The sequence below is a fragment of the Tigriopus californicus genome, chromosome 11, assembly GCF_007210705.1.
Source record: "Tigriopus californicus strain San Diego chromosome 11, Tcal_SD_v2.1, whole genome shotgun sequence".
Classification (NCBI taxonomy): domain Eukaryota; kingdom Metazoa; phylum Arthropoda; class Copepoda; order Harpacticoida; family Harpacticidae; genus Tigriopus; species Tigriopus californicus.
In genome coordinates, this window is record NC_081450.1 from 11717422 (window position 1) to 11732552 (window position 15131).

Consider the following 15131-nt stretch of genomic DNA (forward strand, 5'->3'; position numbering starts at 1 on the left):
AGGTTTACTGATCAAGATTGAGGATAAGGGCGGTATTTCAACAAAATGCCCCGTAGAAAAAAATATTTGTAACTAATACATTACCTCATGTCAAATATCCCTGTGAAAATGTTCAAATCCGACCTCTGGCCATCCATCACCCACTACCAGCAATTTAACGACCCATCGAACGAAATAGACTCCTTACAATTTTTACCATGTGTAATCATGGTACGTACGAAAGATCATGGCCAGATAAATTGACTGCCCAATATTTATCTTCCACTAAAAGTTCTAGCTCTAATGACCAGCGTGATGCTTCACGATCTTGAGCAACTCGTTCGGCATAAGTCATTTGACAAACCAACATTCCATACCAAGACAAGACACTTTCAAAGCTTTTTTTTTCTTGCACTAATGTTGTCCTTGATCGTCTTTAGGCTGGACCTTATTTTTCAACCTCCTATCAATGTTCCCAATTCTATACTTGTCGTCACCTTTGTTGTTTTGGGTCCGTGTTCTGACTTGGTCTCTCTCTTAATGTTGGACTGTTAGCTTTCAGAGGAGCTTTCCTCTCCTCCTCCTCTTTCGCCTTTCGCCTTTATCCTCTCCATCCCAAGTAAGTAATCACTCCCATGGGTCCCGATGGATCCGGATGGTGAGGTAGTGGGGTTGATCTTGGCTCGAGGCGGCTCTCAAGCCATCCCTTTGAAGAACATCCGGCCTCTCCAAGGTCGACCTTTGATCTTGCGCAGTCTCGAGTGTATGCTCGAATTTGGGCGTTTCTCGTCTATTTGGGTCTCCACGGACCACCCCCAGATTGCCGATTGTGTTCTAGAAGCCTATCCGTGCGTGCACATCTTCCATCGATCCCCGGAACACGCCCATGATACGGCCAGTTCCATTGCGGCCGTGCGGGAGTTCATTCACGCCCAATCGGGTATCACGCACGTGGCTTTGATTCAATGTACCTCGCCCTTTTTGGGCGTGGCGTATTTAGAGCGGGCTTGGGACTTGACGCTCAATCAGGCACGCCTCTCAAAATGAGGATTGACTATTGAATAGAGGAGATTTGGAACTAGGTTGGCTGAAACGCCACATTTCAATGAGACTACTTGAGAGGCCCAGAACAACCCGAGCGATCGAAAAAACAACATTTGTTGGGTGGGGGGCGGGGTGTAAAACTAATGTTGTAATCGGTTGAGATATAATATTGGCCATCACACATCAGTGCCTTCACGCTTTTTGCCTGGCACCGAATATTTTCCGGTCCTGGTTCACCAATAATTCTGGTTCAAGCAAATACAGTTGATCGGATTGAAACGATTCAATTCGGAATGAATGATTTTCTATCCACTTTTTGTAGCCAACAGTTATGTTTATCAAAGTACGCCAATGTCGTGGGTTTTAACGCCGGCTCCGAAAGAATTGTGGTGGAGTGGCTGGCTCAATTTTCTGGCCTGAGAGAATTTCCCTTTCGATTCTCCGCCCGAACTGTTCATAGCAAACTTGTGGAAGTGAACCATAGCCACAGACGAAGAACCGACTTGATGCGGACCAGACATTGTTTATTAGAAGTGTAACGGTCGATTTGATTGCTTTGCTAGGTGGACGAGGTTCATCTCTCCGACCCTAATATCTCAAATACAAAGGGCAAATCTCTTTCTGAACTAAGTTGATGAAGTCATGTAAGGTTCAGATTCAATCTGAACCTCTGTTTCATGGATAGACCATTTGAGAAAATTGTTACTTAGCCATTATTTGGTCTTTTGGGATTGACGTAAATTGCCCAGAGTCAATAAAAAGCGTGAAAATGTTCTGGATTGCCTAAATCATAATGGAAAACGAGTTGTCTGTTGACAAACATGAATCACTATAGCTGAATAGTTCGATCTTCACAGTTCGTTTACCCCTTTTTTATGTACTTTAATGGTAGTTTCAAATATCTCAAAAAGAATATTTAATTCAAAACCAAATATCGGTTTGCTCTCCCTTTTTCAAGACTTGAATCCTCCATTTTGTTGCCACACAGGGTTATCAATCGGTTTTTAGTGTTACGCGTCAGAAAAAGTTGCGTTGGTCCGAGATCCGACCAGGGGCGTGTCAATATACCACGCCCCTCAATTTTGACCCGGCCCATCGGCCGCGCCGCCAAGATTGGGCCGGTGAATTAGTGGAGAATGGCATGTTCTATTGGGCCAGTCGAGATCTGATCGAACAAGGGGTCTTGCAAGGGACCCAATCCGCTTATGTCGAGGTTGATCCCGCGGACTCTCTTGAGATTGACACTGAATTGGATTGGATGTTGGCGGAATTGCGCTTATTAAGAGAGTAACGCCTGCCCATTGATTTTATGCTCCTCGTCCACTTCAGAATGGATCCATATCTCTCGCCCTTGTCCATTTTTTTGGTCAAGCGCGGTGGGAGTGGGGATCGCATTTTGTTCCGTTATCCCTATTCGGAAAAACCAAGGGCCAAAGAGAAAGCTGGCCAGTCCGATCAAGACAACCCGTACGCCATCATTCCGGAAGATTTGTACAATGTCGAACGAGATGACCAGGATCGCTTGGACGCCTCGTCTCTGATCACTTTTCCCAATAAGGAATTGTCCAATCTATTCGCCGTCAGTCAAAGCTTGTGCGGTTCCAAATTTGAGCTCAAGATCGACGATGTTCGCTTTGTCGGTCATCCTTATAGCTTGGAATGGACCGAGGAAGAGCGACTCAACAGTTGGAGGTCAGTATATGCTTTTTCTACTCATTGCGAGGCCATCATGTCGACTGAAATGTGTCTTCTTTTATGTTAGGAGTTATATCGAAGGTGCCACATTTAATCAGACCATGAGCATGTTCCATGTGATCATCGCTCTTCCCGCTGAGACCATGTTCTCCGTGGTCAATTGCTATTATAAGCTGAGCGTCATGTTAGGAAGCGCCATCCGACATGAAGAAAGGTAGGGAACCAAGTTATTAAAATTAGACTATTTAGGGGTATACACAATGTGGTTCTTCATCAGGCGTTGCGATTATCTGGACAAACAAGCCACAATCATGCTGAATGCTCAAGATGAAGTGTCTGCTATGTCAGAAGATGAAGCTCGGCCCTCCCAATTTGGTCTGGCTCTGGAAAGGTCACCTTTGGCCCAAACACTGAAAAAAGCCTTTGAAGACGTGGCTCGAACAGGTTGGCTTTCAGGACTTTCAGAAGTGAGATGACATTGATACATGGGGGACGAATAATTATTTTTAAATTCCAGGCGTGACCGAGGTGTCGATCAACAAGTGGCCTTCGGTCAGTTTTTGCCTCCCTCAGCGAGTGCACAAGTTTATTAATCCAAGATTATTGGTTGAGCCGCATCTCATTGACAAATGTGTCAGCTCGATTCGGCCATATCATGCCATCCTTCTTCTCAAAGATATCAAGGAGATCCTCGAAAGCTTCCCTTTAGATGGGAATGGCGATTTCAAGAAGATTGTCATCCAAGCTTCTCCGGAAAAATCTATGCGGACCTTAGCTTTGGATTGCAACCTGCCCAAACATTTTGTAAGTCACATTGATCAGATCAATTCACCGTCTACTGTGTTTCAATTCCAATGAGTTGATTTTGATTCTAGCTCCTCATGGCCGCTGCCAATCTCATGTATTGGGGCAAAGCCACTTTTGTCTACCCCGTTTGTCAGTCCAATATCTACGTGGTCTCCCCGAACGTGCCCAACCCTCTCAGTCCTCATCTTATGGAGAAGTTCACGGAAAAGTTTCCCGGGGAATCGTTAGGCAATTATCTGACCTTGTTTTCGGATCCGAACTCCATTCAGAATGCGATGAACATGTTGTCAGATGGGAGTTCGGTCAAATTTCTCACCCGAGTCATCGTTTGGTGTCTCCAGCATCACCTCTTGGTCCAGAACCACACCTACATCACTCTTTTCATCAAGCCTGATGGCCCTAAAGTGCTTCAAGACCCATTGGAAGATAGCACTTTGGTGAAAAAGGACCTCATCACGAGACTTCGAGAGAATGCGGATAAAACCGTGGATGACGTTATATCAGCCTACGCTAGAGAGGGATTTGGTCGGACGCCTCAAAGTACAAAACCCATTGATGAACAACTCATCGACAAGTTTGACGAGGATGAAATCACTATTCTGAAGGAGGTTGAGTGCACCGAAGAGGATATGCGATTGTTCATCCGATGTGCTCCCTATTTCAACGGCCAATATCATATTGAGGAGATCATGTTCCATGAGAATGTGAATCGGCACGCTCTTCTTCAATTGATTCATAAGTTCAAAGATGTCCTCATTGAGCACGAACATGAGGACCCTGCCATTACGTCTTACTTTCGACAAGCCATCAAAGAACCGAATGGTCACCAATGAAGGAATGGTTGGGCTTTTCTATCGCACAACGGCTCAAACGTCTGGCAAGACATCGTTCCTTCCTATGAATTGAGAGGGCGTCCAAAAGCAGCATACTTAAACTATGCTGTAAGATTTAGATTGAATAGTATAGCTGACCAAACCAATTCGTTCTTTGGAATTTGAAATATATGCCTGAACATCGAATGCACGAGGCTCATCAACTTGAAGGACGATTTTGAAACCAGTTTTCGATTATGTTGACGGGTTCAATGAGCCGCCTACACATTCACTTATTTAAACAACACATCACTCTCAAAGTGATTTGTTTACTTTGGTATCGAGAGGCAGACGAGGACTTCATTGCTCGAACTAACCTGCATTCTCAGCTACGGTTGAGCTTGAAACCTGGGTTGGGACAAAGCTCCTGGATTTTTTTGAAATACTGTACGTACAGTCCCAACATCTCCAGTTGGACTGAAACAAATCCAGGCTGTCAAAGGAAGTCGATATTGTCACCGCATAAAATTTTAAGTTTTGCAAGAAGTAAGTGAATAAATAAAGCATTCAATGACTTCTTTGATTAGACTTCTGGGGTAAGTTGTGAGAGAGTATAAAAAGGTTTCCAATTTCGATTACGATGATCTCGAGATGATTTATGAATCATACTCAGATCATTTCTTGTTTTGTATGGAAGTGAGTTGTGTATTAGGAAACCTTCCCCTGTTACCGATCAAGGTATCAATTTCTAGATTTTCATCTACAAAAAATAAACTTACCTTTTTTTGCCAAAGCATCTGGATGGCCAATATGTTTCGATTTTGTTTCGCAAGAAGTTCTTCAATTTTAAATCCACTAGCTACTATCTGAGACCAACCAAATCATTTTAGCACAGCACATTTTAGCACGGTTACCCAACTGATTGAGCATATAGAGTAAGTTATTGAGGGACTAGAGAGCCGTGAATCAGTCGATGTAGTTTATCTCGACTTTGCCAAGGCCTTTGACAAGGTAGATCATGGCCTTTTAGTTAACAGGCTCCATGAGATTGGGATCCAAGGCAAGGTTCTCAATTGGCTAAGAAGTTTCATTTGTGGTAGGAAACAATTAGTTAAGGTTGAGGGATCGCTTAGTGACATACATGATGTTAAGTCGGGTGTCCCTCAGGGCTCCATTTTGGGTCCTCTCCTTTACATTATCTTCATTGCTCCGCTTCAGAAGCTTGGTAGTAGTAATGTCAGTATCTCTCCTTATGCTGATGATACAAAATTGGTAGTTGGTAGGAATGGTCAGGTTTCCGGTTGTCTGGCAAAGGTCCTAGACCAAATTTATTCTTGGGTTGCTGCGAGTAGCATGGCCTTGAATGGAATGAAATTCCGTTCAATGACCTTTGGGTCGACGCCATAGACACTCCACTATTACATGATGAAGGTAAGGACATTGAGTAGGTCTCATCCATGAAGGATTTAGGTGTAGTCCTCCAAGATAATGGAAAGTTCGATGAGCATATCCAGTTGAAAGTTGGTAAGGCTTTTCAAATGTGTGTTGGATATATCGCACGTTTAAGTCCAGAGATAGCATCACGATGCTAACTCTGTACAAGTCGATTGTTCAGCCGCATCTTGAATATGCCTCGCCCATTTGGGCTCCAATGAGTTCAGCAGGTTTGCAAAAGCTCGAACAAGTCCAAAGATGTTTTACTAGAACATTGAGGATATGAGAGAGCTCTCGTATTGGGAGAGGCTAGAAAGGTTGGGATTTTACGGTATTCAGAGAAGGTTCGAAAGGTATCTGATATGTGACGTTTTCAAATGCATTCATGAGCTTTGTCCCAACCCAGGATTTAGGGTCAATTGTAGTGACCGTAGAGGCTTAATGTGCGTTTTGAGAGCACCTTCAAGCCCTCGAGAATCCAGGCTAGTTAAAACAATGAAGTCCAACTCTCTTCTTTCTCGGGCTCCTTCATTGTTCAATTTGCTGCCCTCAAATATTCGTAGGGTTTATGTAGGGGTTGATCCAGTAGCAAGATTTAAGTCAGACTTGGACAAGTTTTTGACTAAAATTTCCGGATCAACCTTATATTCAAGGATTAGCCAGATCAGCCAACTCCAATTCGTTGGTCGATCAAATAATATTATATAAATAAAGTCAAGTATAATAAATAATCTTCTCGTCTTGAACTGCTGGATTCCAATCCCGGTAGCGGTAAGGAAGTCCGCACAAAAAAAAAAATCACACCAGCTTTAAAGTTAAAATCCCAAACTAGTCCCAGCCGCCTAAGAGAGCCCAAACGGCCCGTGATACGCAATTTACCCGTGGTGATAAGAGGCTTGGAATCACTTCAGCATTCAAATTCATCCCATATTGTGCATAATTTATCGGTAAAACCTCCTTTTAAAAAAGAGACGTAAGCCCCCTTGCGAGAAAATGGGATTGTCACGGCGTACTAACTTGAAACCAACCCTAGTTAGTTCTTCATGGAAGACCCCCGGTCGAACACCTTGAACTTTGCGCTGTCCTTTAGAAATGAGACAATGCTTGGTCAAATTTAGTTTACACTGGGCTTCAGATCCGATTTTTCAACCACTCAATCCAATCCAAATACGCTCAATTCGAATCAAATCCGAATCCGAAAATTAACGCTTGATCCAATGCGAAAAGTCGGATCCGATGCAGAGCTCTACGTCCTACCCTCTTTGCATAAAAATCCAGCCTCAGCCTTACTTTTTTGTTATTAAAAAACCCTTAGAATTCCATCGGTATTGAATTATCTCATTGTTGTCAAATAGAAAGAATAGCTTTTGGAAAAAACATCATCATCATTCTGAGTATCCTTAAAAAGGAGCATTGTTTCGTTCACTTGATAAATATCATACGTTTTTGCAGAGCAAATTCAGTTTTGCTTTCACCGCCGGTACCCATTGTTCACTTTAGCCACATATCCGGAATATCCGTCCACATGGTAATTCACGGTTTGGAGTTTGCCATCGGGTAGCTTGACGTGATATTGACCTTTGGTTGATCCTCCATTTCGGCTTTCCGAATGGCCAAAGTTGTTGTAACCGTCATTGACCTTATAGCCAAATGAGTAATAGCCTCCACCGCCTCCTCCGCCACCACCACCACCATCACCTCCTCCGTGTCCACCATGGCCTCCGTGTCCTGCTCCATAACTTGCTCTCACAATCCCAAAGAAGAATGCCAAAGTGGCAATAACACCGAAGATGTAAGCTCGATTTGACTGAAAGAAAAAGAAAAGAGATCAAACGTGGTCGAATTATGAGACATGATTATTGTCCTCGGATTTCGTGTTATACCAGCATGTTTTTTCGATCCTTTTGTGTGAAAAGTCGGAAGGGACAATGAAAACTGATGATTGTTCAGGTCTGGACAATCTTTTTATATAGTAGGCCAGAGATGGGCTTTAACATTTAGCCGATGCAAGCAATTGACATTAAAGAGTTTTCACGTACCTCCGTCATCGCATTTCATTTGCAACTCTGTTTCGGGAAGGCAGAATAAGATCAACGAAATAAGAGCAACCTAGCTACTAACTACTAATGGAGGAAGATCAACAAAAAACACCTCGAGGCTCAAACCAACAATAATGAATAAGTAAAGAAACAAGACCAATATCTTAAGAATGGAGTGAAGTCAAATGTGACATGCACTGGCGAAAGATTAATCGTATGTACTCTATTGTAATAACAACAACGATTTTTTTAGTATTGCCAATGTCTATTCTACCGTCAATTTGATGTCGACAAACTGATCACGACCTTTCAAGTTATAATTTTACCTATACAATTAAACCTCGTTGTAATTTTAGTCTCAATACAAGCACGAATAGAAAGATTGTTTTTGGTAGATAAAGTGGATAAAGTTGCTGGATTGGTTCTGTCCTTTCGATACGTACTTAATCTACAACTTACTCAAGCGCTTGATCGGCTAAAGATGGACGTTTTAATGAGTTCCGTGAGTGCAGAGGCCATGTGTTGCTTAAGGAACGGACTTAAAACGTTCGATGAACAAACCGAACATTATTGAGGCTTTTCAAGCATGGGTCACCAAGACGAAGTGCTATAATTGAAGCGAAGCTGAAGAAAGCGACCCAAAATGGCTCCCAACTATTAAACGCAATTACTTGAGAGGCAGTTGTAGAAGATACTCACACCCGGCGAAACCTCTAATATAAATGACCAGAAATCAGATAGGATTTGTAAAAAATCTGGGAAATAGAAATCTGAAAATCTGGAAGTAAAAAACACGGATGCACTTTTGATTTCCGCCCAGGTGCTTTAAGATTCTAAATTTCGCATTAAAGACACACAATACGAGAGGATCACAGCAAAGGCGAAGAAGATTTTCCACCCATGCATGTGTGGTGAATCTATGAAGTCCAAATTATGCCACACTCCCAAATGCAAAAATGGTCATATTTGTGAGCATTTTAAAGCAAAAATATTATTTTCCAGATCTGAAGTATACAATAACAGATGTTGAACAATGCGCGAGAGTATTTGACCTCCAATATATCATGTCTATGGGAACCACCCATGGCAAAACATTGTAGGTACGTCTTCTTGTTTGATTATTTGGTAACACTAAATCTGATAGCGTGCGTCGCCTCCCCTTTTCACGCCGGTACGAATGATGCAGGCGCTAGAAGATTACCCATTTTTTCGTTAAAATGCTCACAAAGGACTTTTGCACAAGCAGAACCAAAGATGCAAGCTATGGTAGCACTCGTAGCACTCGTGTAAGAGATCGGGGTGTCAAAGAATACCGGATTAAAATGCAGTATGTTGGAGGATCAATATTGCATATTGCACCCATTCGAGTCATTAGCCCTTACTTGGGACTGGCAAATTATGGAAAAAGGTTTTTTGTCATTAAAGACCACTTTTTTACATATTTTCGCTTTTCATCTTTATTTGCACCTTTTTACTTCTGTTTTGCACTATTTTTGCATATTTGGCCTCAACCTGTTGTTTTGGTTGAAATCATAACTTTCTATGCTTTAGAATTGGTCTTAGAGTTTGAAATCAAAGGTTCCCGCCGAAATAAAGATATGAAAATCTGAATTTAGATGTGTAATATTATATTGTGCAGGGCCAAAGTACTTCACTTTTGGTTGAGAAACAAAGGAGAACAAAAATGTAACTAGCCAGTTTCAAATCAAGAGACAAGCTAAGGTGGGGGCTCATATAGTTAAGCATCCCAAAACACGCAACATAGCTACTTTCCTTACCTCCTTTAGGCTAACTATATCCTCTTTTTAACAAAGAAAAATTGCAACCTCTTCTTCAGTGGGATCAATTTAGAAACTAGATCAGTGTTACAAATCTACGGCTGGGAAAAGAGGAAAAAAAGCAAAGGGGAAGCATTCCTTCGCCCAATTCAAGGAATTATAGTGGTTAGCTCAGTTTCCTAACGTTAGAGAGGGCCCTGGTTTGATTCTCGCTCCTGACCTTTCTCAAGGAAACTGTTAGACGCTAAATATTCCCACAGACAGAGAATCAATTTGATGCCGACTAGAACATTATCTATTAGAATTACATGCCGACGATGTGATGGAGGTTCACCCCTCCGAACCTGGCACCCCAAATGCAAAGTCAAAAAATAAAATTGAGGGAAATTTGGTTTTTTTAAGATTGCGCTTTCCAAATTTGCACTACTCGGAAAAATAGATTGAAATTTCCCTTCTTTTTCCATTTTGTTTGCTATTTTTGGCCTATTTTGCACCTTTTTTTGCACCTTTTGGGCTGTTTTTTGCACGTTTTCATCTCTAAAAATCTTTACTGTTTTGCACATTTTGCCCGTTCCTAGCCATTACAAATGTAGCATTTCTCGTCCAAAATTGGGACAAAATTCGGTTTTTTAAGAATGCATTTTTTAAATCTGGGCTACTTTTAAAAGCTACTTTAAAAAATAGTTATAAATATCTCTTTAGAATGCTCTGCTGGTCTACACATTTTGCTCGTTCCTAGCCATTACAAATGTAGCATTTCTCGTCCAAAATTGGGACAAAATTCGGTTTTTTAAGAATGCATTTTTTAAATCTGGGCTACTTTTAAAAGCTACTTTAAAAAATAGTTATAAATATCTCTTTAGAATGCTCTGCTGGTCTACACATTTTGCTCGTTCCTAGCCATTACAAATGTAGCATTTTTTGTCCAAAATTGGGACAAAATTCGGTATTTTAAGAATTTAAGAATGGGCTAAAGTTCATGATGAGTAAAATGAGAAAGTTTATCGGAGCCCAATTCATTTCAATCCCTTTTGCTTCTCAAATTCTACACCAGACTCCATCCATCTTTGAGGACTACCATTCATTCTCAACCAATTTCATTGCTTAACCAAATATCATACAAAGATTAGACGTTCAAGATGGTGGAATCATACGCTTTCAATTCGATAGTATTGAGAATTGGGATGGCGTTTAAACATTATCCTCGAAAAAAAACGATAAAAGACTGGACGTTAAGAAATTGAGGCATTGTGCAATTGTTCATATTTCAAGCACTTTAGCATGAAAGACTTGGAAAAATGATTCATCTTTAGTCCACATAGGTATTATTCAGACAAGTCTGCAAATGGTATTGTTGCAATTGTTGTAAGCTAAGAAGCATCATAGCATCTTTTACCATCCCAAGAGCTCATTGCTTAAGGCCACGTAAGGGTGACGGTTTTGGGCGTATTCTTCAATGTAATGTCAAACCCTAAAGCTTTTAAAGTACTTGGGATCGGACCTTTCCTACCCCAGACACATCTTTCCTTTATGAAAACATCATCTCTATTAAGCAGAGAAGAGTAACAATAGCAATCGAATTAAAATGGCAAACTTGCAACATTAACAATGACATATCATTCTAGCTCCTCATACTCTCGAAATCCCAATTCAAAAATTTACTTTTGATTTGACATGATTGAAAAATCGCAAATTGCTCGTATAGCAATTCCACCGGAATGAATAAATGTCATCATTGTAAATATGGAATAATATTTTCAACTCGGACAATAACAAAAAGCCCACTTTTAGGTACATTCAGGAAACGCGCAGAATCCTTCACTCAATATATATTATTTATTGATATTTGACAAGCAAAAACTTGTTTCCTTCTAACGCCGGTACCCATTGTTCACTTTGGCCACATATCCGGAATATCCATTGACATGGTAATTTACGGTTTGGAGTTTGCCATCGGGTAGTTTGACATGATATTGGCCTTTAGTTGAGCCTCCATTTCGGCTTTCCGAATGGCCAAAGTTGTTGTATCCATCATGAACCTTGTAACCAAAGGAGTAATGCCCTCCACCTCCTCCATGGCCTCCATGGCCTCCGTGGCCTCCTCCATAACTGGCACTTCCAAGCCCAAGAAGGAGGGCAATAGTGGCGAAAACACCAAGAATGAAGGACCAATTGGACTAAAGAGGTCAAGATGACGACAAGTTCAGATAGTTGTCAAAGATTATCCTAATATTATTTGATGCTTGTACTCACCGCCATGATTTATTGTCTGTCTGAACACACGGAAGGTGCAATGATCACTGATGGCTGTTCATGTTTGAATGATCTTTTATAGGTAGCCGTATGTGATGATGTAGCCTTTTGTTGCTTGCAAATATGGCATTTCAGTATTTTCACACGTGTTGATATAGAAGCCAGTTTCATTTGGATACCCTTTTGTGTTCTAAAATTAGAGCAATAACAGTTTACATTGATGGCTAGCCCAAAAGTGTACTCTTATATTGTCTGTGGGATGTGTGTGAAATTCTTATTTCAGTTTTTTCAGCATTTTCAGCAATGGGTTTGATGAATTTCTACGGTTGATTTGCACTGCAGGGCATTGAACAAATTTCCTGTCTATGAACGCCTGCAGTCTGGACGCTAAGTGTGAGATTTTGAACATTTCCAATCTGAGTTGATGTTCAGCATTCTCCTTCAAAAAATGAGCCTTGTCTGACGACATCTATATAACTACATCATTCAAATTTCAACTCAAACAAGAGAATGGGCCAAAAGTATTGCCCTCCCAAAACTCACTATACATGACTCCACACAGAATGCATGTGTGAGCCCTTGAGTCTCTCTCTGCGTGCATGTTCCAGTAGTTGGCCATCTAATGGAAAAGGCTGGCAAATCCTGCACTTCATCCTAGTTTGTATAGAAACCATACATTCAAATGTTAAGTTGATACAACGTGCATTTACAAATATCTACTTGGGTTCATGCAGGACCAATGGTAGAAAAAACCAGTTTTCAGCTCCAAATCCAAATGTAACATTTCAGAGAATTTTTGATTCAATTTCCTAAAGAATATTCCTCTCCAAATCAGTTTGGCTGATAATGGATGTACGTATGCCAATGTACTTTTGGTTCAAGTTAGGAATCTATGATCAATCCAGGGCTGCATTGTGGATCAGTCATACTTAGATACACACAATTTTTCTAACATTACTAAATTCTTGCCAAATTTTCGAGATATTTGCCATTTTTGTAACTGTAGTTGCATCATTGCTGTGCCATTTGAAGATTGATTTGTTAATAATTTTCCATATTTACATCTTCTATTTCCATAGGTTGGTTTTTCCAAGACTAATTGAATTTCTATCTGGAACCTTGGAGCTGGTAGCATGTTGCCATGAGTGTTATCTTGCCGGATTGGGTTTGCCTAGGCAAGGACGGCTCTTCATGCCTGCTACTCCTTGATCTAGGGTTAGTTAATACATCCGCCGGATTCGCCATTTTGTGTAACACTTTATCAAGATGCCAAGTACCATTCTGTCATCTTGACTGTTAAGAGAAACTCCACTTGCAGCTGAAAGTTTGTTAGTGCAATGGAAGCCAAAACACAGGTTTGCTTGCGTCAACAAGCCAAATCCTTTGCAGACAAGTCACTAGGGCACCTTCAAATAGATTTCATTTAATATACCAGGTGCATCATATTATTGTTTGAATATTGATTTTAATGGACTTAATGAAGTAAAACTCATTGATAATGATTTGGAGGGCTTGACACGTAAGATTAAAGTTGAAAGGCATATATCATAGAGTTGTATTTCTCAAATACACCACCGCCTTTGACGGCAATGCAGAGCTTGAGCCTGAGGACTATTTAGCCAAAATCTTCTTTCTTTAACCATTGTCCATGGCGGCCGAGGCCAGAGGGCAGAGAATTTAATTCCTGCGTCCAGAAGATATATTTGAGCCTTGACACCGCAAATTAAAGGAGAAGACATGGCTACTAATAGTGGTTGTTTAGTTTCTTCCATTGGAACTGTCCAAGGTTTGGTTGGGCCTCTCCCCAAAGGTTTGGAAGAAAACTCCAGGGTGATAAATAGAGTCATTAAGATAGTTTTGTAAGTTAATTTATGTTTTGAACTATTCTGGCCATTTTGAGGTAAATGAAAATTTTCGCGAATTTTCACCATGAATTAACCTAAAACCGACGATTTGGGGGGCCAATTGAGGTGTTTTTTTTTGTTACTTCTTGAAAAAAACAATTAGAAGAACTTGATTCCAAGTGAAATTTTTCACGCATCATTTTTCCAATAGAAAACTGAATGATGACATTTACGAGTATGTCATTTGTTTTTGTTTTTGTTCGTTTGTACAATGTTTCCAAGTATAGCGAGTTTCTTAATTTTGACGTGACGTTTTTTCTTAGGAATGCTTGTTTTGGTTGACATTGATAAAAACCAAAGGAGTATATTACTTTACGCCCTAAATTATCTTAGCACAATTGATGGTATTGATTTTACAAACCATCAGTGATTTTTGGATGCTTCAAAGTATGAACCTCACTTGGAAGTTGTTCATATGTGTCTGCTTTGAAATTTAAATCTTTGTTGACACTCAACCCAAAGAGCAAGAAGTTTGTGCAAAATACTCATGGACCATTTTTTTGTCTTGAAAGCCACCAAAATAGTTGAAAAACCAAACAATACCTTTTTATAACTTATTTTGACGGTTTCGCAACCTATTTTGGCTGATTTTCACTCTTTAAAAACAAACTATTTAGACAAAAATCATGGACTATTTTTCCAACTCCTGGTGATAAGTAACCAACACCACTTTTGGCATCCAATTGTATACCAAACATGATCAACGCATACTGAGAGCATAAGCAAGATAAAGCATGTCAGAGAAGTGAAATTGCTTGTTTATTGAGTAACTTTCATGATTATAACAACCCTCAAGGCATCATTGCTTCATTCACATAATAGATATCTGATTGAGATTTGCACGGCAAAATCAGTCTTGCTTTTAACGCCGGTACCCATTGTTCACTTTGGCCACATATCCGGAATATCCATTGACATGGTAATTCACGGTTTGGAGTTTGCCATCGGGTAGTTTGACATGATATTGGCCTTTAGTTGAGCCTCCATTTCGGCTTTCCGAATGGCCAAAGTTGTTGTATCCATCATGAACCTTGTAACCAAAGGAGTAATGCCCTCCACCCCCTCCATGGCCTCCATGGCCTCCGTGGCCTCCTCCATAACTGCCATTTGCTATACCGAAAAGGAGGGCAGTAGTGACAAAAGCACCAAGAATGAAGGACCAATTGGACTAAGGAGGAAAGGGTTGGCAAGGGTTGAAGGTTTAAAAGAAAATTGAAATTCACTTTCAAGATTACCTGCATGGTTTTTTAACAATGTGAACACGAGGAAGTTGCCACGAAATCTGATGATTGTTCTTTTCGTGATGATCTTTTATAGGCAAAGAGATGGGCATTAACATTTTGTTGATTGCAAGCAAATGCCATCAAAGGGTTTTCACACGTACGG

At 40.6% G+C, this 15131-nt stretch overlaps 4 protein-coding genes and 1 long non-coding RNA gene across 6 annotated transcripts; 2 read left to right on the forward strand and 3 right to left on the reverse strand.

Moving 5' to 3' along the window:
* Positions 1–307: 307 nt before the first annotated feature.
* Positions 308–4544, forward strand: LOC131890451 (GATOR complex protein NPRL3-like). The gene is made up of 6 exons (XM_059239791.1): positions 308–598; positions 2353–2715; positions 2786–2932; positions 2996–3162; positions 3236–3522; positions 3594–4544. The coding sequence occupies exons 2-6, from the start codon at positions 2354–2356 to the stop codon at positions 4356–4358; spliced, it is 1728 nt and encodes a 575-aa protein (XP_059095774.1). The 5' UTR covers positions 308–598; position 2353; the 3' UTR covers positions 4359–4544.
* Positions 616–2346, forward strand: LOC131890452 (N-acylneuraminate cytidylyltransferase A-like). Its single transcript, XM_059239792.1, has 2 exons — positions 616–1003; positions 2010–2346. Exons 1-2 carry the CDS (start codon positions 625–627, stop codon positions 2312–2314), a joined length of 684 nt encoding a protein of 227 aa, XP_059095775.1. The 5' UTR covers positions 616–624; the 3' UTR covers positions 2315–2346.
* Positions 4545–7097: 2553 nt separating the features above from the next.
* Positions 7098–8697, reverse strand: LOC131890365 (uncharacterized). 2 transcript variants are annotated; one of them, XR_009374304.1, is made up of 3 exons: positions 8510–8697; positions 8270–8434; positions 7098–7578 (listed from the first exon to the last, which is right to left on the reverse strand). It is a non-coding gene; the product is annotated as an uncharacterized LOC131890365 (long non-coding RNA). The 2 variants fall into 2 exon arrangements; XR_009374303.1 differs by having other exon boundaries at positions 8270–8417; positions 8482–8697.
* A 2634-nt stretch (positions 8698–11331) lies between these two features.
* LOC131890586 (pro-resilin-like) lies at positions 11332–12133 on the reverse strand. Its single transcript, XM_059239957.1, has 2 exons — positions 11842–12133; positions 11332–11765 (listed from the first exon to the last, which is right to left on the reverse strand). Exons 1-2 carry the CDS (start codon positions 11845–11847, stop codon positions 11460–11462), a joined length of 312 nt encoding a protein of 103 aa, XP_059095940.1. The 5' UTR covers positions 11848–12133; the 3' UTR covers positions 11332–11459.
* A 2474-nt stretch (positions 12134–14607) lies between these two features.
* Positions 14608–14986, reverse strand: LOC131891173 (heterogeneous nuclear ribonucleoprotein A3-like). The gene is made up of 2 exons (XM_059240699.1): positions 14981–14986; positions 14608–14913 (listed from the first exon to the last, which is right to left on the reverse strand). The coding sequence occupies exons 1-2, from the start codon at positions 14984–14986 to the stop codon at positions 14608–14610; spliced, it is 312 nt and encodes a 103-aa protein (XP_059096682.1).
* Between the last annotated feature and the right edge of the window lie 145 nt (positions 14987–15131).

Bases quoted from the DNA above. Each gene is read 5' to 3' on its own strand.
- LOC131890452 (XM_059239792.1), top strand. From the start codon at position 625: ATGGATCCGGATGGTGAGGTAGTGGGGTTGATCTTGGCTCGAGGCGGC. The intron at 1,004-2,009 runs ATCAGGCACGCC...TTGTTGCCACAC, and splicing joins GGCTTGGGACTTGACGCTCA to AGGGTTATCAATCGGTTTTT.
- LOC131890451 (XM_059239791.1), top strand. From the start codon at position 2,354: ATGGATCCATATCTCTCGCCCTTGTCCATTTTTTTGGTCAAGCGCGGT. The intron at 2,716-2,785 runs GTCAGTATATGC...CTTTTATGTTAG, and splicing joins GAGCGACTCAACAGTTGGAG to GAGTTATATCGAAGGTGCCA. The intron at 3,523-3,593 runs GTAAGTCACATT...TTTTGATTCTAG, and splicing joins GCAACCTGCCCAAACATTTT to CTCCTCATGGCCGCTGCCAA.